The 27,478-nt window shown below is 46.2% G+C and overlaps 1 protein-coding gene across 3 annotated transcripts in view; it reads left to right on the top strand.

Moving 5' to 3' along the window:
• The window catches only part of PITPNC1 (phosphatidylinositol transfer protein cytoplasmic 1), a 175,277-nt gene that overhangs the window by 60,283 nt on the left and 87,516 nt on the right, over positions 1 to 27,478 (top strand). For 2 of the 3 annotated variants that reach the window (XM_038757508.1, XM_038757510.1), the window contains exon 2: positions 26,695 to 26,843. In XM_038757508.1, coding sequence (XP_038613436.1) covers positions 26,695 to 26,843 — 149 coding nt within the window. The remainder of the gene's footprint in view (positions 1 to 26,694; positions 26,844 to 27,478) is intronic. The other variant, XM_038757509.1, reaches the window with a different exon arrangement.

Below are 27,478 nucleotides of genomic sequence, written 5' to 3'. Positions count from 1 at the left end.
TTGCATGCTTACTCTACGTCGACAACTCTACTAAGCATTTGGGAGGGTCCAATACCACAGAGTTGGTAGACATGTTCCTTGCCCACAAGGAGCTCGCAGCCTAGAGGGGGAGGCAGACGTTACTCTGAATTTTGGGTATGTCCGTAAGTGCCGCGGGCTGAGGGTGGGATGAATAAAGGGTACAAATCCACATGCAAGGGTGACCCAGAAGGGAGAGGGATTAGGGAAACCAAGACTTCAGTCTGTGAATGCCTCTTGGAGGAGATGGGGTTTTGGTACGGCTTTGAAGCGGGGAAGAGTTATGGTCTGTCAGATATGAAGGGGAGTTCTAAGCCAGAGATAGGAAATGGGCAAGGGGTTGGTTCATTCATTCATTCAGTTCAATCGTATATAGTGAGCGCTTACAGTGTGCAGAGCTTCCGCTGTTCTTCATTATCCCCTTCTGAATAGGGATTTCACTCATGTTTGGGAAGTATTCATATTCTGTGGAAGAGTAGAAATGCTCAACTCGTCAGGATAAAGCAGGTAATGCATAGGGTTTGATGAGGGAGGCAATTGGAAGCGAAAGTTCTTGGAATGCATAAATCATATTTGGTCTAAAACCATGTAGATAGTATTTTAATGGTATTAAATATGGTATGGCCTTACCAGAATTTATTACAATAAGTGCTTACTGTGTGCCAAGCACTGTGCTAAACTGTGGGATGGGTACAAGATCATCCCATTGGCCCTCATAAGAAGTAGGGAGAGCAGGTAAGCTGCCCCTATTTGATAGATGAAACTGCGACACAGGAGGTCTAGGCGATTTACCCAAGGTGACCCAGCAGGACAGAGGCAGAGCTGGGATTAAAACCCAGGCCTCCTGACTACTAATCTCATGTTCAGAAACTTGGTTTAATTGCACACTGTGCAATTTTGTAATTGATTTTGTAATGCTGTTTCAGATGCACCCAAATAAAGAAAAATGTCCCTGATTAGGGAAGCTGCTTCTTATCTTAGCTCTCTGCCCTGCCTCAAATTGCTTTAGCCCCACTTAACATGCTTAGGGCTATAATACTGCCCCCTGATTGAGAAACTAAAAAATAAAGAGGAGAACTGAAAAGCAAAAACAAACAGATGCTCTAACGTGTAAACCAATGTTTTTCTTAAGATATAGGAAAAGCATTTGGAGGTAAGGGTCTAGCATATGGCTTTTCAGTGACTCCATGTAATTCTAGCGGATTGGTCAGTGGGCAGAAGATTACACATCGTCGGCTACACTGCAATTAAGTGCGAGTCAGACATTGGCATTTTATTGATCAGCATACATTCTTTTGCAGCAAAGGAGGAATAACTTGTTGGATAAATGCTGCCGTTTAAGCCTTGGCAGAAATGTGACTATTCGTGTTTCCATTTTTATTTTTAACTGCCTCCTGGGGCTTTGGGATTGGTCAGATGAACTTTCAGAGCTTGAAATTTTTGCTACTTTGATGCCCTATGCAGCCAAAATACAGAGGAAGATCAAATAACAGAGTTTGGCCTTATTGCTAAGTCGATTCTCATCCTACTTCCCTTCTCCAAAGGAGATGAAGTTAAAAATAGTCGTGACGTCAGGGAGGTGAATAATCTCTAGTCCCCCTCTGGGCCTCAGAATGGCAGGACGAAGGTTACCGGCTATTGTATATTATACCTCTCCTCTGTGAACCTAAGCTTGTGGACATGAAGCCCAAGAGCTTTCTCGGCGAGGAGTTTCAGTTCTACAGTATCCTCACTCAGAGAAGAGGTCTTTCAACTGTATCCATTTCAACATTATTTCATCACTGTTACTATTATTATTATTCAGTTCTGCCGTGACCTGTGTTTTCAATATACGTTTTGGCCAGAACATTATTAGGGTATGTTATTCCAGTGCCCTGGACTAGTTTGGGCTCAACGGGCCACATTATCGAAAAACAAAACGAAACAAAACAAACAGCTTATTGCGCAGGTGCTCACAGAATCAAAATTAGGTGCATAGTCCAGCCTTGATGGGAAGTTTCACAAGAGTCCAGGCCTCGTGTTCTGTGGGTATTTAAGTCCCCCAAATCCTGATACATTTTTTTTGTCTCCTTCCAGTGGTACATGCTCCTTTGTCTTTGAAAAGCTGTAGTACTGATACGCCAAACAAATTATTTGATGAACCACAAGAGAAACTGTACTCTCCCCAACACTTAGTGCAGTGCCCTGCACATAGTAAGTGCTCAATAAATACCAGTGATTGAGGTGAAATATTTTCAGGCACAATAACGTTTAAAAATTCATTAGCAGGTCAGAGTCAGAGTGCTGTTTCCTAATGACCATTTGATGTATCATTTAATTCAGAAGGCATCATGGAGATGCCTTGGTACGTGGGATAAAGTTCTTCCCTTAGCAGAGTGGCCATTTTTTCATCCAGGGTTTTTTCCTTCCAGAAAAGCCTTACACTGCTTAAAGGAAAGCTTTGGAGTAAAATGTGAATTGTTGGTGGGGGGCGGGGAGGGGGGGAAGGAAACCTTTATATTCATGTTCTCCCTAATAAACACACTCAATCTACACACATACATCCACAGACACATGTCAGTTAAAATTCCAGTGATGGTGTGGAACGGTGGAGATGGACTCATTGTAAGAATAAAAAGAAACACTAAGTTTCCCACTAGCGTGACTTTATCTAATTACAGATTCTTCAGAAGACCTGCAGTAGTGAAATCCCCAAAGTTAATTACATGTAGTCTTTTCAGGCCTCCAAACCGCAATTCCCATTTATGCTGCTTTTTAATGAGTTCTAAGTGGTATTTAAGTTCCACACAGTGTTATTTCTGTGTGCGGTCATATTAAGGAAGATGTTTGTCTTTAAAAAAACAAGATGAATCAAGCCCATTTGTAAAAAGCATCACCTAATCTTCAGGCCAGATCTCCCCATTTTTACTGCAATAATTTTAGCTTCCATAGCTTGCTAAGAATTTTGAAAGCCACTTTAGCTGAGAAACAGAATATGCTCTTCAAGTCTGTTCACACCAAGTTCTCAGAGCTTTAGAGAGAGAAGGAGTCGTGGGACAAAGGGGTGATAGCTTTCACTTGAACTTTAACAACTCTCTTCGTTGGCATTTGAACCCAGGACCTGTGGGTTGGAAAGGGAAATAGACATCTTGGAAAAGGTTAAAGTAGCTGAAATGATTTAATTTGGAGATGACAGTACTGAAATTTCTTCAACTATATTAAAGTCTAGTTCTGTAAAAGTAGGCTACTGACTTGCAGAAATCAGACCTACATCATGTTACCTTAAATTGCAGCAGGGGAGATTTAATTTTCGCAAAAGAAAGGACTTGAAGGCAATAAGCAGTTAAAGCATTTTTTGTGTGGTATTTATTGAGTGCTGCCTGAGAGGAATGCCTGGGGAAGTACAGCAGAAGCAAAGATGCATTTCCTGCCCACGAGGAGCTTCACATTCTTGGGGTATCAGTACTATAGCTTTTCAAAGACAAAGGAGTATCAGTTTTAAGTAGAAACTGATGTTGCAAGTGAAGATTGTTGCAGTGGATTGGGTTACCAATGGAGGTGGCATACGAATGTAAGAAATATGCTCTAAAGGAGCGACCATTGGCTCACCAAGCCCAGACTCCATTCTACATGCCAAGCAAACATGACTTATTGAGAAATAATAATAATAATGGCATTTATTAAGTGCTTCCTATGTGCAAAGCACTGTTCTAAGCGCTGTGGGGGGGTACAAAGTGATCAGGTTGTCCCACATGGGGCTCACAGTCTTCATCCCCATTTTACAGATGAGGTAACTGAGGCTCCGAGAAGTTAAGTGACTTGCCCAAGGTCACGCAGCAGACGTGGCGGAGCCAGGATTAGAACCCATGACCTGTGACTCCAAAGCCCATGCTCTTCCCACTGAACCACTCTGCTTCCCAATGAAATGTAAGCTCCTTGTGGACAGTGAATGCGTCTACCAAATCTGTTATGTTGAACTCTCCCCAGCGCTTAGTACAGTGCTCTGCAAACAGTAAGAACTCAATAAATAGCATTGAATGATTATGACTGGACCGTTTAACCTCACCAGCATTTTCCTAGCATTTCCCCTGATGCTCTCCCTCGTACTTAAGACCGTGAGCCCCATATGGATCAGGGACTGTGTCTGACCTGATTATTTTGTATCTCTCTTAGCACTTAGTACAATGCTTGGCACCTAATAAGCACTTAACATCATTCCCAATTATTATTAAATCCAGAACATGTCTTTTACAAGGAGCTGCCAACTGTCAAGATGTTCCAGAACAGCAGAGTAGTTAGGTTGAAAGGTGTGGGGCTTGGAGGCTGTGGCTGGATTGGATAGCTTTTTGTGGGGTCCTTTTCTTTCCAGCACCAGATAAGATGGCCCGTCCTACGAGACAGTTCAATTTCCAGCCGCCCTGTCTGTCTCGCTTGGTGCTTACGGAAGCAGCAAGGAGTAGTGGATAGATATAATAATAATAATAATGATAATAATAATAATAATAATAATGGCATTTATTAAGCACTTACTATGTGCAAAGCACTGTTCTAAGCGCTGAGGAGGTTCCAAGGTGATCAGGTTGTCCCACAGGGGGCTCACAGTCTTAACCCCCATTTTACAGATGAGGGAACTGAGGCACAGAGAAGTGAAGTGACTTGCCCAAAGTCACACAGCTGACAATTGGCGGAGCCGGGATTTGAACCCATAACCTCTGACTCCAAAGCCCGGGCTCTTTCCACTAAGCCACTCTGCTTCCCCATTAATGGGCCTGGGAGTCAGAAGGTCATGGGTTCTAATCCTGGCTCCATCACTTAGCTGCTGTGTCACCTTGGGCAAGTCTGGGCCCACTTCTCTGGGCCTCAGTTACCTAATCTGCAGAATGGGGATTGAGACTGTGAGCCCCACATCGGACAGGTACTGTTTCCAATCCACATTAGCTTGTATCCACCCCAGCGCTAAGTACAGTGCCTGGCACGTAGTAAACACTTGATACCGCAGTTATCATTATTATTATTATTTGGCACCGGACACCTTTATTCATTCATGCATTCATTAGAACAGTGCTTTGCACATAGTAAGTGCTTAACAAATGCCTTCATCATCATCATTCATTCAATCATATTTATTGAGCGCTTACTGTGTGCTGGGCACTGTACTAAGCGCTTGGGAGGTACAAGTCGGCAACATATAGAGATGGTCCCTACCCAACAACAGGTTCACAGTCCAGAAGGAGGATGCAGGCAACAAAACAAAACATGTAGATAGGTGTCAAAATCGTCAGAACAAATAGAACAATTTACTGCGTCTTTCGAAGAACTGAGGGGAGAAGGCGGCAGGTGGAAGAGGAAACGCCAACACCTGCCTGCCTGCTTCCCTGCTGGGGAGGTTCCCGTAATTACCCATCACACCTGAATATTGAGGAGTTCATATAAAAGTCGAGTTTTCATAAAAATAAAAAGTTGGTTGGCCAGGATGGCCACAGTGGGGAGAAGGAAAGGACGTGCATGGCATCGGGTGGGCCGGGCCTGGCTTCTCTCCCGAAGCTGAAGGCCCTATCACCCTCCCAGACTCCGCTTCTCTCCACGGCTCCTCCTCCTCACACTCCGGCATCGCAGCGGCTTTTTCTTCAGTCCGAAGACAGTGAAGAACAGAACCAGTTCAGTAGCCGCCGGGAGGGCACTGCAGAAAGCGAAGATGTACCAGTATATGGCACACTCCCACCGCTCAAAGATGAAGAAGGACAGGGACACGGAGGCACTGCCATACGCCGCCACGGAGAGGAGGCTTTGAGTGCCGTTGAACATGGAGATGCCAGAAAAACAGCCGGCCAGTTCCACCATGAAGAGATCAAGGGTGACGGAGAGAGCAATCACCAACTTTATGTCAGGTAGTTTTGTTTGCAGCGCTCTGCCTCCCTCTGCCTTGAATCCCACTGCCAAATTCTGCATCTTAGAAGCGGTCCCCATGCTTGGAGGGACCCAAGAAGGGAACAGATGGGCTGTGGAGAAAGTGGGTCATCAGTTTTTCCCCCAAGGAAGTGCTCCAGGTTTGGGCAACTCTGGCACCCTTTCACAGCTTGGCAGTTGAGGCATCATTACATCACACTGCCTCCCAGCATGATGCATTTGCCTTCATGTGCACCTCAGTGGTCCTTGGAGCACCATCAGTGGTTACGTGAGAGTTCTGCCCCTCTGGCAGTCAGTGATTTTCTTATGTAATCCTTGCCTGCAGAGTTTCTTTTCTATGAGAGTAAGCCCAAGCCTTACTGAAATTCCTGGGCTTTGAGGCTACTGTAACACCTACCCAAGGCAGTGCCTCCTGAAGGCGAAGAGGATGGGGTTTGCCAGGTATGTAGGGGCTACTAGGACAGTGAGGAGTCAAACCTGAACTAGCCCCAGCAAGGATCAGGCTCAGCAAGTGCAAAGAGCAGCTCCACTCTCCAGAGGCATTCATTCTTGGGACAGAGGGATGATCTTGGAATTGTTTTTTAACGGTGCAGTGTACCTAGGGCCCGACAGACCATCTGAATGAGCCCCCACTGATTTGCTTTCCAACTCTCCAGTCCCTCTCATTTTATTCTCAGTGGGAACTATATAGCATCAGTTGCCGACTTGTACTTCCCAAGCGCCCAGTACAGTGCTCTGCACATAGTAAGCACTCAATAAATACGATTGAATGAGTGAATCGGAGTCGTGGCCCTACATTAACATTAAGTCATAAAGTTAGGCAACAGGCGAAAGGTCAGGAGGCAGCACCCTAAGAAACCAGTGAGGCTCTGATTAATGCTTAAAAATGCTCTTCTTAGAATTGGGTTTTACTAATGAGGATCAGCAAGGGAAAAGGAGTTTTTTTCACCTCGACTACCATCTCCTGAGGCTGGCCTTCATTTGTGTTGAAAAGCTGGGCTTTGCTGCATTGTTTTCCCCGTTGATGGACGACGACAGGGCAGAGAAAGGAAAGAGGAAAATTGAGAAAGATTTTTCTGTGTTTCAACACAACTGAGGTTTTTCCTCCTGGATTCCCTAACTCATTGGCCCAAGCTTCCTACCTGTTTTGGCACTGAGGATCTGGCCTGGAGCTGGAATTGGCCGCAGCAGATGTTTTAATCCCAGTCAGCCTGTCAGGGAGTAAAGATCCTCTCTACTTCAAACAGGACCCAAGTCCATGGGGCCCTCAGTGAGTAGGATTTGGTAATAAGGCATTACCTATTCTGGGATGAGAACAGAAATTCTGTTGCTTGGGGCTATGCCGTTGGACCAGTTTGTACTGTTTTTATGTGGGGGAAATAATGCTTGAGGCCAAACAGGTAGAAATTTGAAATCCCAGACAGCCGGTGCCTACGGCATCGGTGCCCGTCCTCCCTCCTTCCCCAGTCGATTGCTCACTGCCTTCTCTCTCCAGCTCCCCATCTCTCTTTCTCCCCCAGCCCCCTCTCCTATCAACTGGCTAAATTTAGTGGGTGCCTACGGAGTGCAAACCACTGAATTAGGTGCTGGGAACAATACAAATGAACCATGACACACAGTCCCTGCCCTCAAGGAGTTTACAGTCTGCTGGCTGTTCATACCCTAACTCTCCATCTTCCTCTCTCCTGTACCCAGCCAGGGTTTGGGATTCAATTGGGAGCGGGTTCCTTTTCCCTTAAAGACTCCTTTACTGACTGTTTTCCTACATAGTAGTGACCTTTGTAAGAGTTGATGTGTTGTCACCTCCCTTTAAGAGAAGCTAGTGATGAATATCGATGGCAGTTGGCGTGTTCTAAGGAAGCACCGATATTCCTTCTGTAAATGCAGGAACTCTATCAATAGCAGTGTTTAGAATGGGAGTTTCTATGATCACCATCATGAAAGTTCCATGTTAGCCCATTAGGAGCTGTGAACGGAAATCTTAACTTACTGATTGGTCTCAGAGTGAACAACGAACTCACTATTTTCTGGGTTATGCAAAGTTTTCAAATGGAGCGTGAAAAGAGCCATGCGTCTTTGAAAGTTCCTGATTTGCATATCATGCTTAATTCATCAGTTGGACTCACATTCACAAAACCCAACCATCTGGCGGTTCCTCCCCTAAATCAGTACCGTCTGTGAAAGCAACAAAAGAAATGTCATCCTGGGTCAGACCAGTGGTCCGTGCAGTGCAGTATGTCTTTTCCGACTGTAGAACTGAGGATGTTGAGAGGTGTGGCATGATGGTGACCCTGTTTGATGCCTCGAGAAGTCATACTCAAAAGTTAGGTGGGAATTGCGCTCTTTCAGGTTTAACTCTTGTTCTTGTTTGTTGAATTCTCCGGGTATATGGAAGGATCTGGTCTGGCAGGCAACTTGGTAGCAGTAACCATCCCAAATTTTCTGGCCTGCCTCTTCTGTCCTCAGGACTTTCCCTCTAGAATGGATGGAAAACATGGGCAATTAGTATCCTATTTTAGCATAATTTTATTTTTTAAGGAAAGAAACATGGCCTCGAGCAAGGACCTGGGTTCTAATACCGGCTCTGCCACTTGTTTGCTGTGAGAACTTGGGCAAGTCTCTTAACTTCTCTGTGCCTCAGATACCTGATCTGTAAAACGGGGATTAAGACTGTGAGGCTGTTAAGACTGTGTCCAGCCCAATTTGCTTGTATCCACCCCAGTGCTTACTATAGTACTTGGCACATAGTAAGCACTTAATGATAATGATGATGGCATTTATTAAGCACTTACTATGTGCAAAGCACTGTTCTAAGCGCTGGGGAAGTTACAAGGTGATCAGGTTGTCCCACTGGGGGCTCACATTTAATCCCCATTTTCCAGATGAGGTAACTGAGGCCCAGAGAAGTGAAGTGACTTGCCCAAAGTCACACAGCTGACAAGTGGCGGAGCTAGAATTTGAACCCATGACCTCTGACTCCAAAGCCCGGGCTCTTTCCACTGAGCCACACTGCTTCTCTAACAAAACAACAAACAAAACAACTGTTATTATTATCTTAATGAGCCCCCCCACCAACTCTCAGGTTTGAGGCACCTGAAGGAAGCACTTGGGGTTGAGTAGAAACAAACTGAAGAGAAAATCAAAAACAGTGTCTTGGAGAGAGGGCAATATTGGTATTTCGCTTGAGCGTAAGTGCCACGGCTTAGTGGATAGAGCACAGGCCTGAGAGTCAGAAGGATGTGGGTTCTCATCCTGACTCCATCACTTGTCTGCTGTGTGACCTTAGGCAAGCCACTTCATTTCTCTGTGCCTCAGTTACTTCATCTGGAAAATGGAGGTTAAGACTCTGAGCCCCATGTGGGACAGTTATTGTGTCAAAACTGGTTATCTCATATCTACCTCTGTGCATACTATAATGCCTGGCACTTAGTAAATGCTCAATAAGTACCCTAAAAAATACAGAAAGAATAATTTGCAAGACATGAACAACCCTAACAATTTCATACACATCTCTCTGTACCTTTGCCCATTTCTGCACAGTCTCACTTAACTAGAGCCATTATCAGCAGATCATCATTACCAACAGCATCTATTGAATGCCTCCTTGATCCTCTGTTCCCCAGCCTTCCCATTCCCATTCCTGTCTGCCCAGACTCAACCGGATCTGCCTCTAAGACCTGAGCTAACTTGTTAATTAGCATGACTGGTTTCATTAGTGCTCTGCACACAGTAAGTGCTCAGTAAATACGATTGAATGAATTAGTTGACATTTGAAATACCTATGGAGACTTTCAGCTGAAAAGGGTCAATGGAAGGCTTTTGGAATCCAGAGGAATAACTGTGAGCAAAATCCAGGGTCACCCAGAGCCTGTTCCCAATTGCTCAGACTGTTAAAGGAGAATTAATAGAATCTAATTAATGGAATTTATCGAGCCCGTACCGAATGCTGAGAAATTGTACCCAGGGCTCGGGAGGGTACAACAGAAGGAGAAGACCTCTGCCCTCTGGAGCCAGACACCATCAAATTTGCAGGTAGGAGGAAGAGACTGGAGAGAGATTGCTGTAGAAGTAGGTGCCTAAATTGTAAAGTATGTAAATGGAGATGCACCGAAGTGCTCTGGGGAATCATCATCATCATCATCAGTCATATTTATTGAGCGCTTACTATGTGCAGAGCACTGTACTAAGCGCTTGGGAAGTACAAATTGGCAACATATAGAGACAGTCCCTACCCAACAGTGGGCTCACAGTCTAAAAGACTCTCTTTGATCAATCAATCAATCATATTTATTGAGCGTTTACTGTGCGCAGAGCACTGTACTAAGCGCTTGGGAAGTACAAGTTGGCAACATATAGAGACAGTTCCTACCCAACAGTGGGCTCACAGTTTTAAAGGGGGAGACAGAGAACAAAACCAAACATACTAACAAAATAAAATAAATAGAATAGATATGTACAAATAAAATAAATAAATAAATAAATAGAGTAAAAAATATGTACAAGCATATATACATATATACAGGTGCTGTGGGGAAGGGAAGGAGGTAAGATGGGGATGGAGAGGGGGACGAGGGGGAGAGGAAGGAAGGGGCTCAGTCTGGGAAGGCCTCCTGGAGGAGGTGAGCTCTCAGCAGGGCCTTGAAGGGAATGGAAAAGTGCTGAGCTGGTGACCATGCCAAGAAGGCTGCATTTAGAGGACGAGACTCCTGAGGCATACCACACCCATGGCACTTTGGCTCCAGCGTCACTTCTTCTCTCAGACCTGCAAGAACTGGGAGTTAGGATCAGTCTCTCCAGGAGCCTGAAACTCCCATAGGCAGCTCAGCAGTCAATCAGATAGTTCCCAATACTATCGGCATTACTTAGGACCGCAATTACGGCTGTATTTGCCCGGCCAGCTCTACCCCACCTGGTGTCTGATATCTGATTATGAAACCTTGGAGCACACCAATTTACAAAACCAGATCTGTTCTGCCCAACTGGACTTCTCAACGAAGCCCTGGTTGAAAGTTGGAGTTTATCCACAAGTTAAACTCTCTACCTTGAACAGTTAAGAAGCACGCATGTCTTACATCTAATTTTAGAAGGGCTCAAACTGCCCTTCATTTTGCCGTTGCTAGCTGCGGCGCTGTTACCCGGGTGACTAGATTTACAATATGTCAGAATGCAAATACCATCTGCCCCCTAGGAAAAAGAAAGGCTTTGTCTGAGGGACGTCAGTAAGTCCAGGGCTACTGTTTTCCAAGCAGGCTGTACAGCGGGGAGGGGAGAGATGTCAATCCTCAAGAGAGTTAGGATTTCTGGGGATTCAAAGAAAGGATTTCACACGTTTCATGGGAGTGGCAATGGAACTGGGAAGGATCTTGACAGGCACTCTAAGCGCTGTTAAGCACTTACTAAGTGTCCAGGACTGTATTATATTCTGGGAGAGATACAAGATAATCTGGTCCCACATGGGGCTCACAGTCTAAGGAGGAGGGAGAACTGGTATCAAATCCACATTTTGCAGATGAGGGTACTGAGGCACAGAGAAGTGAAGTAATTTGCCCAAGGTCACACAGTGGACAAGTGGCAGAGGATTAGAACCCAGGTCCTCTGACTCCCAGGCCTAAAGTCTTTTCACTAGGCCACACTGCTTCCCTGTCCTCCCTGCTCCGGACTTGTATCCCACCCTCTGCCCCTCCTCAGCTCTAGGAAAATTGGCCCAGGGAGATTGTTTGAGCTACCAGCTGCATTGCTGAATTAATTCAATCAGTCAATCAATCAGCGGAGTGTGTTGAGCACTTGCTGTGTCCAGAGCAACCTTCGGCTAAATGTAGCACAGGGTCACTTATTGACTTGGTTAGGAGAGAGAGAGAGAGGGAGAGAAGAGAAGAGAAGAGAAGAGAAGAGAGAAGAGAAGAGAAGAGAAAAGAGAAGAGAAAAGAAAAGAAAAGAGAAGAGAAAAAAGAGAAAAGGGAGATTGTAAACTGGAACCTTTGCATTCTCTTACTAGGGCTGCCACTTACTTGCCCTGAGACCTTGTGAATGCTACCGCTGGGCTTTGAGCTCCTATTCATGACACCTGCAAATGGCCATTATTGGCACTGAACCTGGGGCCCCAGTGCTCTAGAGGAAAGATATTGACACTCCTTCCCACCCCCAACCCCCCCCACACCTTGCTATTTCTAACCACTTAAAATGACAAAGAGCCAATTTTCAGCCCAGGAGAAGAAAATGCTAATTCATCCTCTTTCCCTTTGGACTGACTGGAAGATAAAATTTCTGTGGACTGGTAATTATTGTGATAATAACAATGGCATTCATTAAGTGAGTACTTGGTGCTAGGAGCTGCGGTAGATAATAATAATAATGGCATTTATTAAGCACTTGCTTTGTGCAAAGCACTGTTCCAAGCGCTGGGGAGGTTACAAGGTGATCAGGTTGTCCCACAGGGGGCTCACAGTCTTAATCCCCATTTTACAGATAAGGTGACTGAGGCACAGAGAAGTTTAGTGACTTGCCCAAAGTCACACAGCTGACAATTGGCGGAGCCGGGATTTGAACCCTTGACCTCTGACTCCAAAACCTTTGCTCTTTACACCGAGCCACGCTGCTTCTCTGGATAACAAGTGCTTCCCCACAGACAGTCTGTCCCACAACAAATCTACAAAGAAGGAAGATCAGGTGTCTTATCCTTATTTTACATAAGAGGAAACTGAGGCCCAGAGAGGTTAAGTGGCTTGCCCAAGGTCACACAGCAGGCTCGCCAGTGGCAGAGCTGAGACTAGAACCCAACTCCCAGTCTCTTGCTCTTTCCCCTAGGCCACGCTGCCTTTTATCATTGTGGGGTGGGTCACATTGTCTTCTGCTCTGGGGAAGTGTGTGAGGCCGGGCATACAGGAGGTGGATGTCCAGCTCCCTCAGTTGCTCATGAACCTTGGAACATGTCTCCATCTGACCTAAAACTCATTTCTAGACTGTGAGCCCGTTGTTGGGTAGGGACCGTCTCTATATGTTGCCAATTTGTACTTCCCAAGCGCTTAGTACAGTGCTCTGCACACAGTAAGCACTCAATAAATGCGATTGAATGAGTGAATTTCTGGGTTCCCCGAGGTTATTTGGGGATCTATTTGTCCAGGTGGCCCAAGGGAGGTTTTGAGTAGCGACAGTGAGAAATTTCCAACCATGTGGCTGGAGCACATGGAGGGCTTAGCTCAATTTGATGAAGCAATTGTCACTGTCCCTAGAGTGGACTTTGAATCTAAGTCTGTGTTTTCGCCATCTATCCACTCCCCTAAGGAAGTCAGAAACAAAATAAGCGAAAGAGCCCGGGTCTGTGACTGTGCGGTTCTCAGACAAATGATCAGCAAATTCATTTTTGCCCGAACTGCTGATTAATGAGGCAAAAATAACTCCTCGGGGTCCTGGTCAGACCTTGAAAGTTATACAGAGCACAGCTTCTGCGACAGAAGTGGAAGTGGCGCAGTCATGATGAGTGTGTTTCGGAAGATAGTGCAGAGCTGCCTCCTCGTCTTCTTGGAGTCTGCCCCTCACGTAGACTGTTCGCTCATCTGCAGATGGAGCCTCTTCTAGAGCAATTCAACTAATAATAAATGCATTTGAGGCCCTTTCAGCACCCCAGGGCAGAGCTGGGCTGTGGACCACCTTTCTGGGGCTTTCTGAAGGAACACACCTGGGTTTATTACGCATCAGAAAGGCTTGTGGTAAAGGGAAAACGTTTGCAAAGTCTACCAAGGCTGAACCTGGGCTTCTCAGTGTGATTGAGAGCTCACCTCCTCCAGGAGGCCTTCCCAGACTGAGCCCCTTCCTTCCTCTCCCCCTTTTCCCCCTCTCCATCCCCCCATCTTACCTCCTTCCCTTCCCCACAGCACCTGTATATATGTATATATGTTTGTACATATTTATTACTCTATTTATTTCTTTATTTATTTTACTTGTACATATCTATTCTATTTATTTTATTTTGTTGGTATGTTTGGTTTTGTTCTCTGTCTCCCCCTTTTAGACTGTGAGCCCACTGTTGGGTAGGGACTGTCTCTGTATGTTGCCAACTTGTACTTCCCAAGCGCTTAGTACAGTGCTCTGCACACAGTAAGCGCTCAATAAATACGATTGATGATGATGATGATGATGATTGAGAATTCGGGTCAATCAGTCACTGTATCAGCCTCGTTCGATGGTATTTATGGATCACAGAGTGAAGAGTACAACAGAAGCAATATACATGTGTCCTGCCCTCAAGGAGCTTACAGTCTCATGGGGGAGACAGAAATATTATTATTAGCAAATAGTGGGAGCAGAAGGAAAATCTAGGATATAATAGGAAGTGGCACAAATATGAAATAGATGAGGATCCGTAATTTATTTTATTGTCCGTCTCCCCCTCTGGACTGTAGACTCCTTGTGGGCAGAGAACATGTCTATCAACTGGTTTGCAACGTGCTCTCCCAAGCACTTAGTAAAATGTTATATGCCCAGTAAGCGCTCAGAAAATGTGATTGATTAATTGAATAAAGAAATAAAAATGCACATGTACACATGTTCTGAAGAGAGGAATACAGTAGCTAAGTGCATAAGGGTGGTGGTTGGATTGCTATGACTAAGGTTTTGGGAATTGGTTGTAGAAATTAGGGGAAAGAAAACCCAATTCAGTCTAGATTTTGGGGAGGGAGCCGGAGGTTGGATTGACTTGAGGAGCTCTAATCCTTCTCTGGCCAGAAGCAGCAAAGTAAATGTTTAACCCAGGAGCCACCAGCTCTCTCTCAAGTGAGCTTTCCCGTCTGGTCCCTGCTTCATTCTTGTCAGCTGGCCTGGTTCTTGGTTAGAGGCCCCCAACTCCAGTGGCCCCAGTCCAGATGTAATGAAGATACACCCAGCAAGGTCCCCAAGGGCCCTTTGGTTTGTCTCTTGGGAAACTTGCCAGGACCCAAGAGGTGAAGGTCTCCAAGGAGGTGGAAGGTCTAACGAGATTAAAAGAGATCCGTTATGGTAATGGATTTTATTGAGCACCCATTGGGTCTGTGCATTCTACTGAACACTTGAAAAAGTACAACAGAAGCCCTAGTCACGTTTCCTGTCCACAGGGAGCATATCCTTCTAAAGAGTTTCAGCAGAGTAATTTTTTCAATATTTACCACTACAGTAATTAGAATATTAATAAATGAGAATCACATCTGTTTTCCTCTTCAGGAGCATGTGTGGAGAAAACCTGTGTGCCTGACTCCCTTAGGTTGCCAGAACTTGCATTGGTTATGCAAAATCTTGATTGACATTGAAGCGTACCTGAGGTCTTATTTTGTTAGAGAGGATCGGCCTTGAGCAGTTTTCTGAGTTCACTTAGACACTCTTTTTCTGATTCCACGTAAAGCTGTCCTCACTTCTCCGATTTTCACTCTTGCCTGACAATCGCACACTCCCTGCCCCTCATCTTTTGCAGAGACTAAAGTAGAAAATAGCAGTATCTTTAATTTTAATCCCCTTGATCCGCCTGTGTTTTTCAAAGCACTTTAATATTAATTACCTTATTTCTCTTCACAATGGCCCTGGGAGGCAAGGAGAGGCAGATAGTATTATTTCCAATTTCAAAATTGGAAAATTGAGACATAGGGTTAAGTGTCTCGTTCATTGTTACCTAGCAGGTCAGTGGTGGAGTTGGGATGAAAGCCCTCAATTCCTAACTCCTAGATTTAGGCTCTCTCCTCTGATTCAAGGTGATGAGGTTGTGAGGGTCCCGTGAGTGGGGCCCGAAGGCAGTTCCCAGAATCCAGGCAAGCTGTTGGTGGGGTGAGGGAAGAAGGCCAGGACCATCCACCCCTTCCTGCCGCTTGACCAATCAATAGTAAGTGCCTACTCTGTGCTGGGACGCTGTAACCACTTGGGAAAATACAGTGGAGGAGGAAGATACGATTCCTGCCTCTAGGAATTTACAGCTGCCAGTCAGAGTTGATCAGTTTGTTTTAAAAGTGGCACAATCTCGTGGCAAGAATATCGTATTGTCTTTCCCTCTTACATCACCTGTGCACCTGAGACCCTACCCACCAAGCCTGTAGATACTACTCCTTTCCCAACCCAGTACTTATAGCCTCCCTTTCCTTTCATTTATCTTAGTATCTGTCTCCCCACTAGACTGTAAACTTCGAGGGCAGACATGGGGTCTATTTATTCTTTTGTACCCTCCCACCCCCTTAGTACAGTGATCCTCAGGCAGTAAGTGTTCAATAAATATCGCTGATTGATTACCCTGTCAGGACCAGTTAAGGCTAATGTTCTTATTCTTTGTAAAATCCCCATAATGTTTGTCAGTTAATCTGATAGAAGACAGCAATCAAGGCAGTTAGATACATGCAAATCATTTGGAATGTTTTCAACCTTTCATTAGATTCACTCCTGGGCAGTCTCTCTGTCTCTCTCTCTCACTCTGTTTCTCACTTTCTCTCATTCATGTATGCATATATATATATATATATATATATATATATATATATATATATATATAACCACACACACACAAAGCCAGCACCAAAGGGGGCCACTTGAGGGTAGGGGCCTTGGGCAAAAATCCATTTGCCTAATAACCAGGGCAGCCCTACTTGTTACCCCCTGACAAGTTGTGTATCAGCCGAAGATGGGGTCCCAGTTAGCTTGAGACAGATGGGAGGTGCCAGTTATCTTGAGACAGAAGCAGAAGGTAGGGCACAGACTCAAATATCGGTAATGTAGCTCTGACTTAAATCTTTGTTCACTCTCCTCTATTCCTGGCGTAATCACTCAGCTCCTGCGTAAACAGGACACCTCACAGGGTCGGTAGAAATGTCCAGGAGAAGAGATAAATATACGATGAGGCACTGATATACTGAAATATGAGGTCTTGAGTTTGTATTTTCTCTGTAGGATCGGATATTGCTTTTCATGGTTTATTGACCCAGCGGGGAGAGAGCTGACGTGATGCCGAAGACCAGGGGGCTTCGTTTCCCCATCACCTGATCCAGATGTTGAAATTCTTTTTCTCTCAGCTTTCCACACTGCTCCCACAGAATTCCAAGATAGGGAGAGGCGGGCATCTTCTCCCCATTTTAAAGCAGAGGAAACCGAGGTCCAAACTGATGTGCCCCACATCAACCAGGTGGCTAGTGGCATGGCTGGGACTAGCACTTAAGTCAGTCCTTTTAGGGTTCCCCCATCTTTCAAGACATATTTCCTCTACACATATTAGCAAGCCCTTTTGTTTTGCCTTGAGGGTGACTCGGTGTGTTTTACTACAGTGCTCTGGGGTGTCAGAGGATCTGGGTTCTTATCTTGGCTCTGCCACTTGTCTGTGGTCGTGGGCAAGTCACTTCACTTCTCTCGGCCTCTGTTCCGTCATCTGTAAAATGGAGATTAGGACTTGAACCGCCTGTCGGACGAGGACCTTGTTCAACTTGATAGGGTTGTATCTACCCCAGCGTTCAGTGCAGTGCCTGGCACAAAGCAAATGCTTATCAAATACCGTTTTTTAAAAAAAGGGCTCTGCACCTGGTAAGCACTCAATAAATAGAATTAATCGATTGTAACACCTCTTTCCCCAGAATCTCAGAACACTCTCTCCCCGCCCCTAACCCCCCACCCAGCCATATAGAGGATGGGAGCAAGTGGAGGGTGGTGGGGGGCGGTTCCCTAGGGGCAGCGTTGGAGGTTGAATGGATCCCCTGTGACCAGCTGTAAGGGAAAATCAAATCACAGCTCATCAATCAATCGTATTTATTGAGCACTTACTGTGTGCAGAGCACTGTACTAAGCGCTTGGGAGGTACAAGTCGGCAACACATAGAGACAGTCCCTACCCAGCAGCGGGCTCACAGTCTAGAAGACTCATGCCTCCCCATCTCAGATGTAGCCCTTGTGCAAAACACGAGGCCCAAAGCCCCAGTCACTTCCCAGCAAGTCCATCCGTAGTATTTATTGAGTGTTTATTATATGCAGAGCACTGTACTACTCACTTGGGAGCATCCAATACAATAGAATGAGTAGGCGCAATCCCTGCCCACAAGCAGCTTAGGTCTAGGTGAGGGGGACATACATAATAAATGACAGATAGGAGAAATGGCAGAATGTAAGGATATGGACATAAGTGCTGTGGGTCTAAAGGCGGAGTGACTATCAAGGGCTTAAGGGGTAAATCATGTGTGTTACTGCCTCAAGCTTTTCACAGGTTCACGGGACATGGTTCACAGTTGAACAATACGAGTTGCTCCAGGGCCACTCCACAGAGTCGGGAGTGGAGCCTGAAAAAGAGTCTTGCTGCTAGGTCCCCAGGCCAGTCTTCTATCTTTGGACCACCTGATCCTCCTCCATTTGGGGACTGAGGATAAAGGTTCCGGCTACCAACTGAAGCCCCAGGTAGCCCTGGTTGCTCTAGCTAGCCGAGCCATCAGGGAAGGCAGCAGACCTGCCAATCAATCAGTCAATCAGTGGTATTTATCGAGTACTTACTTTGTGCAGAACACTGCTTTAAGCACTTGAAAGAGTACAATGCCAAAGAACTGGCGGACACGTTTCCTCACCATAGTGAACTTTAGGGGGGCTTCTGTCCAAAGTTTAGCATATAGTACCTGCTTAATAAATGCCTTGATAGTGATTAATGATCATCAAAATGTGGATGACAGCCTGTGCAAACTCCCCTTGGGTGTTATTTAATAATAATGCACCAAGTTGTTTGTTATTTTACAAGAATCAATCGGTAACCAGCAGCGTTTTTTAAAGTGCGGCCTGTTTAGTTACCTAGAGCCAGACCAGACAGCCCATCCCCAGGAATGAGTTTGTATTTTCTGCTCCAGAGCATCGCCCTCTCAGATCACCAGGATCTGCCTGTCTGGCGTTACCCGCCCACCACACCCAGAAGCACCCCTGAGGGCAAGTGGGGAAGGCCAGATCTCCACCCACTAGCAGATGAACGTTACCATAGTAGTCAAAACCGTATTTATCGAGCACCTACTATGTGCGATTCACTGTACTGAGGACTCGGGAAAGCACAACAGAAGCAGAGAACTTGTTCCCTGCCCACAAGGAGCTTCCACACCAATGGGGGAGACGAGCATCGAATATTTACTGACTCCTAACACAGAGTGAGGGGAAAGGCCAGGAGGAAGGTAAATCATAGGGAGGGATTTAGGCCGAAGTGAAACCACCCCACATGTGAATGCCATTCCCCAGGGAAGGGGCCAGGCTACTGCGATGCTGACCGCACTGCTACATTTTGATGTTAAGAGTTACTGACTTGGGCATGGCTACTAATGACCCTGGTAGCAAGTCCCTTCATATGTTGAAGTCAGAGGAGAAAGCGTACTCTGTCATTTGAACCCCTTCAAGTGCAGTTTCTAGCTCCAGAAAACAGCTCCCCCAAATTCCCCAACTCTAATGGGAGAACTGTGCAGTCTGAATCCTGGGAAGACTGTGTCCCCCTTCCCTATTTTGCTATTGACTCTGGGGGTGATTATTTGGGATGGCCGTATTTCACTAATAGCTCTGGTGAAGGCTCAGCCCAGGAAGAAGCTCTCCTGCCCTGATTTTTTCTAATGATGATTACCTAAACTTGCTAAATTGTAACAATAGATTGGACAAAGTTGGCAGGTAATTGCTCTGCTGCATCCCATACAATGTGGTTTTAACTTCTACAGTGTAAGCCTGTTGTTGGGTAGGAACCGTCTCTATATGTTGCTGACTTGTACTTTCTAAGCACTTAGTACAGTGCTCTGCACACAGTAAGCGCTCAATAAATACGATTGAATGAATGAATGAACCACTTTGATCTGCCTAGTGATATCAGACTTTTGTTATCCATCCATTGGTTTTAGTTAGCTAAGTTTCAAGGCAATGCTTTTCTCTTTATTGAAATCTGGACCCAGTCAGAGCCGGCTTTTATAAGTCCCATGAGAAAATCGTGTCATCTTTATTTTTCCTTCGGAATATGGCAGTTTTTCGTTTTGTACTTTCACTTCAGAAGGCCTCCGGGCTCATTAGATTTGGCCATCCTCATTTCGCCATCTCCTCGCTTTCTTATTACTTAGCTTCAGAGGGACCGTAGCCAGGGCAGATTGAGCATTGTGGGTTAGCACAGATGGAGCCCCTGGGGCCTGGTTGATTTTTTGTTTTGTTTTGTTTTATGAATTTTCAATCAAACAAACATCAGATTTGGGGTAAGAGCCAAGATGGTCGTTGATTTGTCATTCTCTCAGGTCTGTGGTTTATGCCGTGGTCAGAGGTTCTCAAATTGGAAACAGAGACTGCGGGCCTCGCATCTATTCTCGTGGAGGAGGGAAGATCGATTCTGGAGTCCTTTCAGCAGCTTTTCCGTTGGGAACCGCTCGAGCTCTGCCCACCTCCTCTCTGGAACGGGATGATGCGGGCAGAGCTCTGCTGAGAGGGTGACAGGGGTGGACCAGGCCTGGAGGGTGCCCCACATCGCTGCCACCTGTGATAGGCGTTCCCGTTGACTCCCGCACTCACTGCAGGAGGGAGATGGCCTTTTTCCCCTCGTCACCGTCCCTCGCCTCCATGCCCATCACCTCTCTCAGCCGACAGTCTCACTGAACCGCAGCTGATAGTTCTTCCTCCCCGAGAGCAGGGTACATCGCGTGCTTCAGGCGGGACCCACCAGAATTGTCAGTGATGCTCACACCTTCCTCTGCACGCAGACAGCTCTCTACTGCCTACTCCTTCGGATCGGCTTTACCGCCTCGCATGCTAATGCCTCCGTGATTGGATTCTGGTGTCTCCCCGAGCAGGAAGCTCTCCAGGTGGACAGAACCCGGGCATGAGGACCGGCTCAATGACGCACGCCCTGAGGGGGTGGGGGGGTCGGGCTCCTATTTATATCCATACTCAGCCCTTGAGCCTATCGGAATAGTCAGGTGCACCTTCAGTTATTCATTCTGATTCTATCATCTGTACACATTTTTATGTCTGCCTCCCATGCTAGAGTACAAGATGCTTTTGTGTTTTTTTCATGGTATTTCTTAAACACTTTCTTTGTGTCAAAAGCTGTTCTAAGTACTGGGGCAGATGCAAGACAATCAGGTGGGACCCAGGTCCCTTTCCCTGGGCCTGGAATGCCCTCCCTCTGCCCCTCCGCCAAGCTAGCTCTCTTCCTCCCTTCAAGGCCCTGCTGAGAGCTCACCTCCTCCAGGAGGCCTTCCCACACTGAGCCCCTTCCTTCCTCTCCCCCTCGTCCCCCTCTCCATCCCCCCATCTTACCTCCTTCCCTTCCCCACAGCACCTGTATATATGTATATGTGGTTGTACATATTTATTACTCTATCTATTTATTTATTTATTTATTTATTTATTTATTTTGCTTGTACATTTCTATCCTATTTATTTTATTTTTTTGGTATGTTTGGTTTTGTTCTCTGCCTCCCCCTTTTAGACTGTGAGCCCACTGTTGGGTAGGGACTGTCTCTATGTGTTGCCAATTTGTACTTCCCAAGCGCTTAGTACAGTGCTCTGCACATAGTAAGCACTCAATAAATACGATTGATTGATTGATAGATTGATTTCCCACCTGGGGCTCACAGTCGAAGTAGGAGGGGGGACAGGTATTCAGTCCCCATTTTTCAGATGAGGCAGCTGAGTCACTGACAAGTGAAGTGACTTGCCCAAGGTCACCCAGCAGACAATTGGTGGAGCCAGATTTAGAACCCAGGTCCCTCTGATTCCCAGGTCTGTGCTCTTCTCCCTAGGCCGTGCTGCTTCTTAAGGCCAAGCTTCTGGAAGTCGGGGATGTGTCTTGTGCTTGGATTGAACTTTCCCAAGTACTTAATACAGTACATGGTGCATACTAATGCTCATCACTACTACTGTCAATCAATCCATGTGTACAGAGCTCTTGGGAGAGGACAATAGAAGGAGACATGATTCCTGCCCACAAAGAGCTTATACTCTAGTGGGGAAGACGGACTAAAATAACTTAAAAATAGGAGGAGGAGGTGCGCTAATGACAGAGTGTATGAAACGAAAAGTACAAAAATTCAACAAGAATAATAATAATAATAATGGTATTTGTTAAGCGCTTACTACATGCAAAGCACTGTTCTAAGCGCTGGGGAGGATACAAGGTGATCACGTTGTCCCACGTAGGGCTCACAGTCTTAATCCCCATTTTACAGATGAGGTGACTGAGGCACAGAGAAGTGAATTGACTTGCCCAAAGTCACACAGCTGACAATTGGTGGCACCAGGATTTGAACCCATGACCTCTGACACCAAAGTCCAGGCTCCTTCCACTGAGCCACGCTGCTTCTCTAGAAGTAGTGGGTGCTAAGGTGGTGCTTAAGTGGTGAGCCCCATGAGGGACAGGAACTGTGTCCAATTACCACCTGGAACTGTGTCTAATTCCCACCTGTATATTCTCTCCCGGTGCTTAGTGCAGTGCTCTGCATACAGTAAGACTTAATAAATACTACTACTGCTGCTACTACTGTTGCTATTAGGGGTAACAAAAAGTAAGGAGTTTGTGAGGTCTGTGTTGCAGCCCTAAGGCTCCCTTCCTGCCCATGAGTTCATGCCTTAGCCAGTGGCCTCAGATTGGCACTTATTCATGCTGTTGGTATTTACCACTTGGCATTTCTGGGTTCACTAAACAAATCTGAAAGCTGGAGTCCTTGTTACCCATTAAGATGGGTGAATGGGCATAAATACATGTAGGAGAGGAAGTTGTTCAGAGTTTAAACCAGGCAAATCACCCAGAAGATAGGGCACTCTCCTTAGCAGTGTGAAAGAAAAGGCCTTGGGGAATGGAAGCTTTGGGATGAAAGGAGGAAAGAGGTAAGGGATTGTCTCCATTTCAATCAGTTGCATTTGTTGAGCTTTTATTCATTCATTCATTCATTCAGTCGTATTTAGTGAGCGCTTACTGTGTGCAGAGCACTGTACTAAGAGCACTGTACTGAGCGCTTGGGAGAGTACAGTATAACAGAGTTGGTAGACACATTCCCTGCTCACAACGAGCTCACCGTTTAGAGGGAGAGATGGACATTAATTTAAATAAATAAGTTAGGGATATGTACATAAGGCTGTGGACTGAGGGAGGAGTGAATGAAAGGAGCAAATCAGGGTGATGCAGAAGGGAGTGGGAAAAGAGGAACGATGGTTTAGTCAGGGAAGGCCTCTTGGAGGAGACGTACCGTCCGTAAGAGTTTGAAGGTGAAGATAATTGTCTGATATCGTATTTATTGAGCGCTTACTATGTGCAGAGCACTGTCCTAAGCGCTTGAAGCCGATATGAAGCCGATATGAAGAGGGAGGGTGTTCCATGCCAGAGGCAGGATGTGGGCTAGAGGTCGGCAGCGAGATAGTCGAGTTGGAGGTACAGTGAGTAGTTTGGCATTAGAGGAGTGAAGTGTGCAGGCTGGGTTGTAATAACAGAGCCATGAAATCAGTCAATCAATCAATCAATCAATAGTATTTATGGAGCGCTTACTTTGTGCAGAGCACTGTACTAAGCGCTTGGGAAGTACAAGTTGGCAACATATAGAGACAGTCCCTACCCAACAGTGGGCTCACAGTCTAAAAGGGGGAGACAGAGAACAAAACCAAACATACTAACAAAATAAAATAAATAGAATAGATATGTACAAGTAAAATAAATAAATAAATAGAGTAATAAATATGTACAAACATATATACATATATACAGATGCTGTGGGGAAGGGAAGGAGGTAAGATGGGGGGATGGAGAGGGGGTTCAAATGAGGTAAGGGGGTTCAAGTTGAGCGCTTTAAAGCCAAACATGAAGAGTTTGTGTTTGATGTGGAGTTGCCTCTCCTACACATTTCCTGAGTGTAGGAGGGACAATTTATTTTCAGGTAGAAGCAGCAGTAGTAATGGTATTCATTGAGCACCCCAACTGCACTGCCCTGTTACTAAAGACTTAGGAAAGTAGGATAGAAGCACAGGATATGGGCTTTGCCCACAAGGAGCTTACCGTCTAATGGGAGGGAAATGCAGATGACCCTCTGTGTGCCCCAGGGAAGTCACTGAATACATCTGGGGCGCCTCCAGTCCGCTTGGTAAACGCAACTCATTGACATCATTTCCCCCAAGCACCAAAGGCACAAATCTGAATTTAGGCAAGAGTGGGTGCCACTACGTTAAAAAATTCAAACCAACTGCAGAAGCCAGTGCGCTGGCAGAGCCCTGTGTTTGTGATCTTCTCCAATTGTCATGGTTACCAGGAATGGACCCCGGGGCTTTGGCACACAGACTCCAGTGCAGCCAGGGTAATTTTAGAAGCGGACGCAGGCAGGGTCGAGGGGTCGGCCCCGCCTCTAGCCCTCTACCTGCCACCGGGTTGAGAACAGGACCCCCGTGTGCGTCGGACCTGCGGGGGTCAGGCCTCGGGAGGATCGGGTCTCCTCCTTACGTCGTTGGTTTTCTTATTTTTCCACTTGCTCCATTTATTTATAAACGTCCTCCTCTCGCTTACGCACGAAGGAGGGCCTGAATTCCGTGGTCGGTCGGATCTCTGGGGAGCCACGTGCGACACGTCTCGCGGTAGCTAGTCGATGCCTAGCCCTCTGCCTCCAAGGATGGCCTAGATTTATGTGGAGGCAAGTAGCATGGCCTAGTGGGTGGAGCATGGTCCTGGGAGGCAGAAGGTCCTGGGTTCTAATCCTGGCTCTGCCACTTAATGATGGTATTTGTTAAGCGCTTATTATGTGCAAAGCACTATTCTTTGTCTGCTGTGTGACCTTAGGCAGGTCACTTCACTCCTCTGCGCCTCATCTGTAAAATGGGGATCTTAAGACTGTGAGCCCCATGTGGGATGGGGACTGTGTCCAACCCGATTTGCTTGTAGTAACCTCTGCGCTTAGTACGGTGCCTTGCGCAAAGTAAGCTCTTAACAAATGCCATAATGATTATTATTTCCCACTTGCCCACCCTGCCCCCATGCCTATCCTATAAGATTAGCTTGGCATCTTCCAAATCCCACAGAATGAGAAACAAAGGCCAGCTTCTCCCGTGACATCCACCCTACTCAGGATCCCCATGGGGATGGAAGAGGGTGGGGTAATGCAGAGAACTCCAGAAAGACAGAACATGTCCCTTTAAGGGAGTAGGATAATTTTTTTTCAACGGTAGCTCAGAGCTTACTATGTGCTAGGCACTTCATTTATTTATATTATTACTCTATTTATTTATTTATTTTGCTTGTACATATTTATTCTATTTATTTTATTCTGTTAATATGTTTTGTTTTGTTCTCTGTCTCCCCCTTCTAGACTGTGAGCCCACTGTTGGGTAGGGACCGTCTCTATATGTTGCCAACTTGGACTTTCCAAGCGCTTAGTACAGTGCTCTGCACACAGTAAGCGCTCAATAAATACGATTGAACGAATGAATGAACTTCACTGAATTCTCAGATAGATAGAAGATAGGTTGGACACAATGGGGACCACACCCCTCATTCTCATTTTACAGATGAGGTTACTAAGGCACAGAGAAGTTAAGTGGCTTGCTCAAGATCACCCAGCAGACAGATGGCGAAGCCAGGATTAGAACCCAGGTCCTCTGATGCCCAGGCCCTTGCTCTTTCCACTTGGAGAATTCTGGAAGTTGGAGATTACCTTCTCCCGGTTGCCTTCCCCAGTGTCCTGAGTTCCAGTGCCCTAGAGGGGCCCCTTCTCTCCTGGGGTTTCCCTTCTGCTCTCTATGGAGTTTACAAGCCTCTCCATTCTTGGGAAGGAGAAGGGATTGGGGAGGGGCCTGTGCACTTGACACACAGGACACAGCACATTAGATTGTAAAATCATTACGGGCAGGGTTTGTGCCTTACGCTTCTGTCATAATTTCCCAAGAGCTTAGTAGCCACCTAATAGGTACAAAAAAATACTATTTATGGGACAGCATTGCCTTGTAGAAAGAGCACAGGCCTGGGAGCCCGAAGATTTGAGTTCTAATCCCAGTTCTACCACCGGCCTGTTGTGTGACCATGAACAAGTCACATAGTTTCCTTGTGCTTCAGTTTCCTCCCCTGAAAAATGAGGATTAAATACCTACTCTCCCTCCCTCTTAGACTCTGAGCCCCGTGTGAGACAAGGGCTGTGCCCAACCTGATTATCTTTTCCTGGCCCAAAGTTAGTGCAGTGCTTGGCACATAGCGTTTATTTATTCTGACAGTTTTGACACCTGTCTACATGTTTTGTTTTGTTGTCTGTCTCCTGCTTCTAGACTGTGAGCCCATTGTTGGGTAGGGACCGTCTCTATATGTTGCCGACTTGTACTTCCCAAGCACTTAATGCAGTGCTCTGCACACAGTAAACCCTTTGAATGAATTGATGAATAAATAGCAAGTGCTTAACAAATGCCACATTAAATCATCATTGTTATCATTATTATTGTTGTTGTTATTGAGAGACTGGCGAAGGCAGAGGCCAGTTGTGAACTGAGACCCAGAAGTGAACAAACACATGAGTACAAACAATGTAAGTGCATTTGTCTAATTAGAGGCATCAACATAAAGTGCTGGGGACGCGAGAGTGATCCAAGAAACAAAGACAAGCAGGGCTTATCTAGGAAGGCTTCATGGAGGAAGTGGGTTTTCAGAATCCCTTAAAAGAAGAGGAGGAGCCTGGTTTGGCCAAGGGGAAAGGGTGTGCATTCTCGCAGGGGGAACAGCATGAGCTGAGGCATGCAGGCCGGAAGCCTGGACTCTTGATTGGCAGAGGATGAGGGGCCACAATGCGGTCTCTGGGTGGGAGGTGTGCTGTTGGTTCAGCAGCCGACTGAGCCCTCTGTCCCTGTGTTTGTTTTGCAGTACAGGATAGGACAGCTGTACATGATCAGCAAACACAGCCATGAGCAGAGCGACCGCGGCGAAGGGGTGGAGGTCGTCCAGAACGAGCCCTTTGAAGACCCGAACCATGGCAACGGCCAGTTCACGGAGAAGCGGGTGTATCTCAACAGGTGAGTGGCCGGAGGCTCTAAGGGCCGGGGCTCTGACCTCCAGCCTTCCTTCCTCTGGCAAGATACTGTCTTTCCCTTGATGGTAACTCCATAGTCCAGGTGGGATCAGTCCTACAAAAGTGCCTCCGGGTGTATTGGAAGGCCAGTCTGACATTCCCAAGGACTTGTGGGATTAAAGTGCCGACCCACAAGATTCCCTCAGAAATCCAGGGGACCCGGTCCTGGTGGCCACCGGCCCACCTCCCGCCTGCGTTCTCTGTCTCAGAAGTGTATATCTCCCATCCAAGTGACTTTCACCTTGCCCCAACTCTCGCCAGAGTTGACTAAGAAGCTAGGCAGGGCACCGTCTCTATTATCCCCCTGCCTTCCTCTTCCTCTTCACAGCAAACTCTAGGTATCTTGCCAAAGTAAAGCTACTACAAATGAAACGTCCCACCCAGGGCATTAAGCTTCATCTGATCATTTAGGTTGAGCGCCTGTAGGGAGGAATTGAATCCTGTCTGCTCCCCTTGACGGATTCCCCAGCTCCACCATATTTGGCGCTTGGCCAGCTGAGCTGCTGGTGTCACAAGTTTGGTCTCAGCAAAGTAAATATTGGGAATAGATATGGTAGCCACTGTTGACATCCCTTTGTT

This window comes from Tachyglossus aculeatus, chromosome 15, assembly GCF_015852505.1.
Source record: "Tachyglossus aculeatus isolate mTacAcu1 chromosome 15, mTacAcu1.pri, whole genome shotgun sequence".
In the NCBI taxonomy this organism is placed as follows: Eukaryota; Metazoa; Chordata; class Mammalia; order Monotremata; family Tachyglossidae; genus Tachyglossus; species Tachyglossus aculeatus.
Note: the sequence above shows the minus strand (reverse complement) of the source record. Positions and strands in the feature narration are given on the sequence as shown.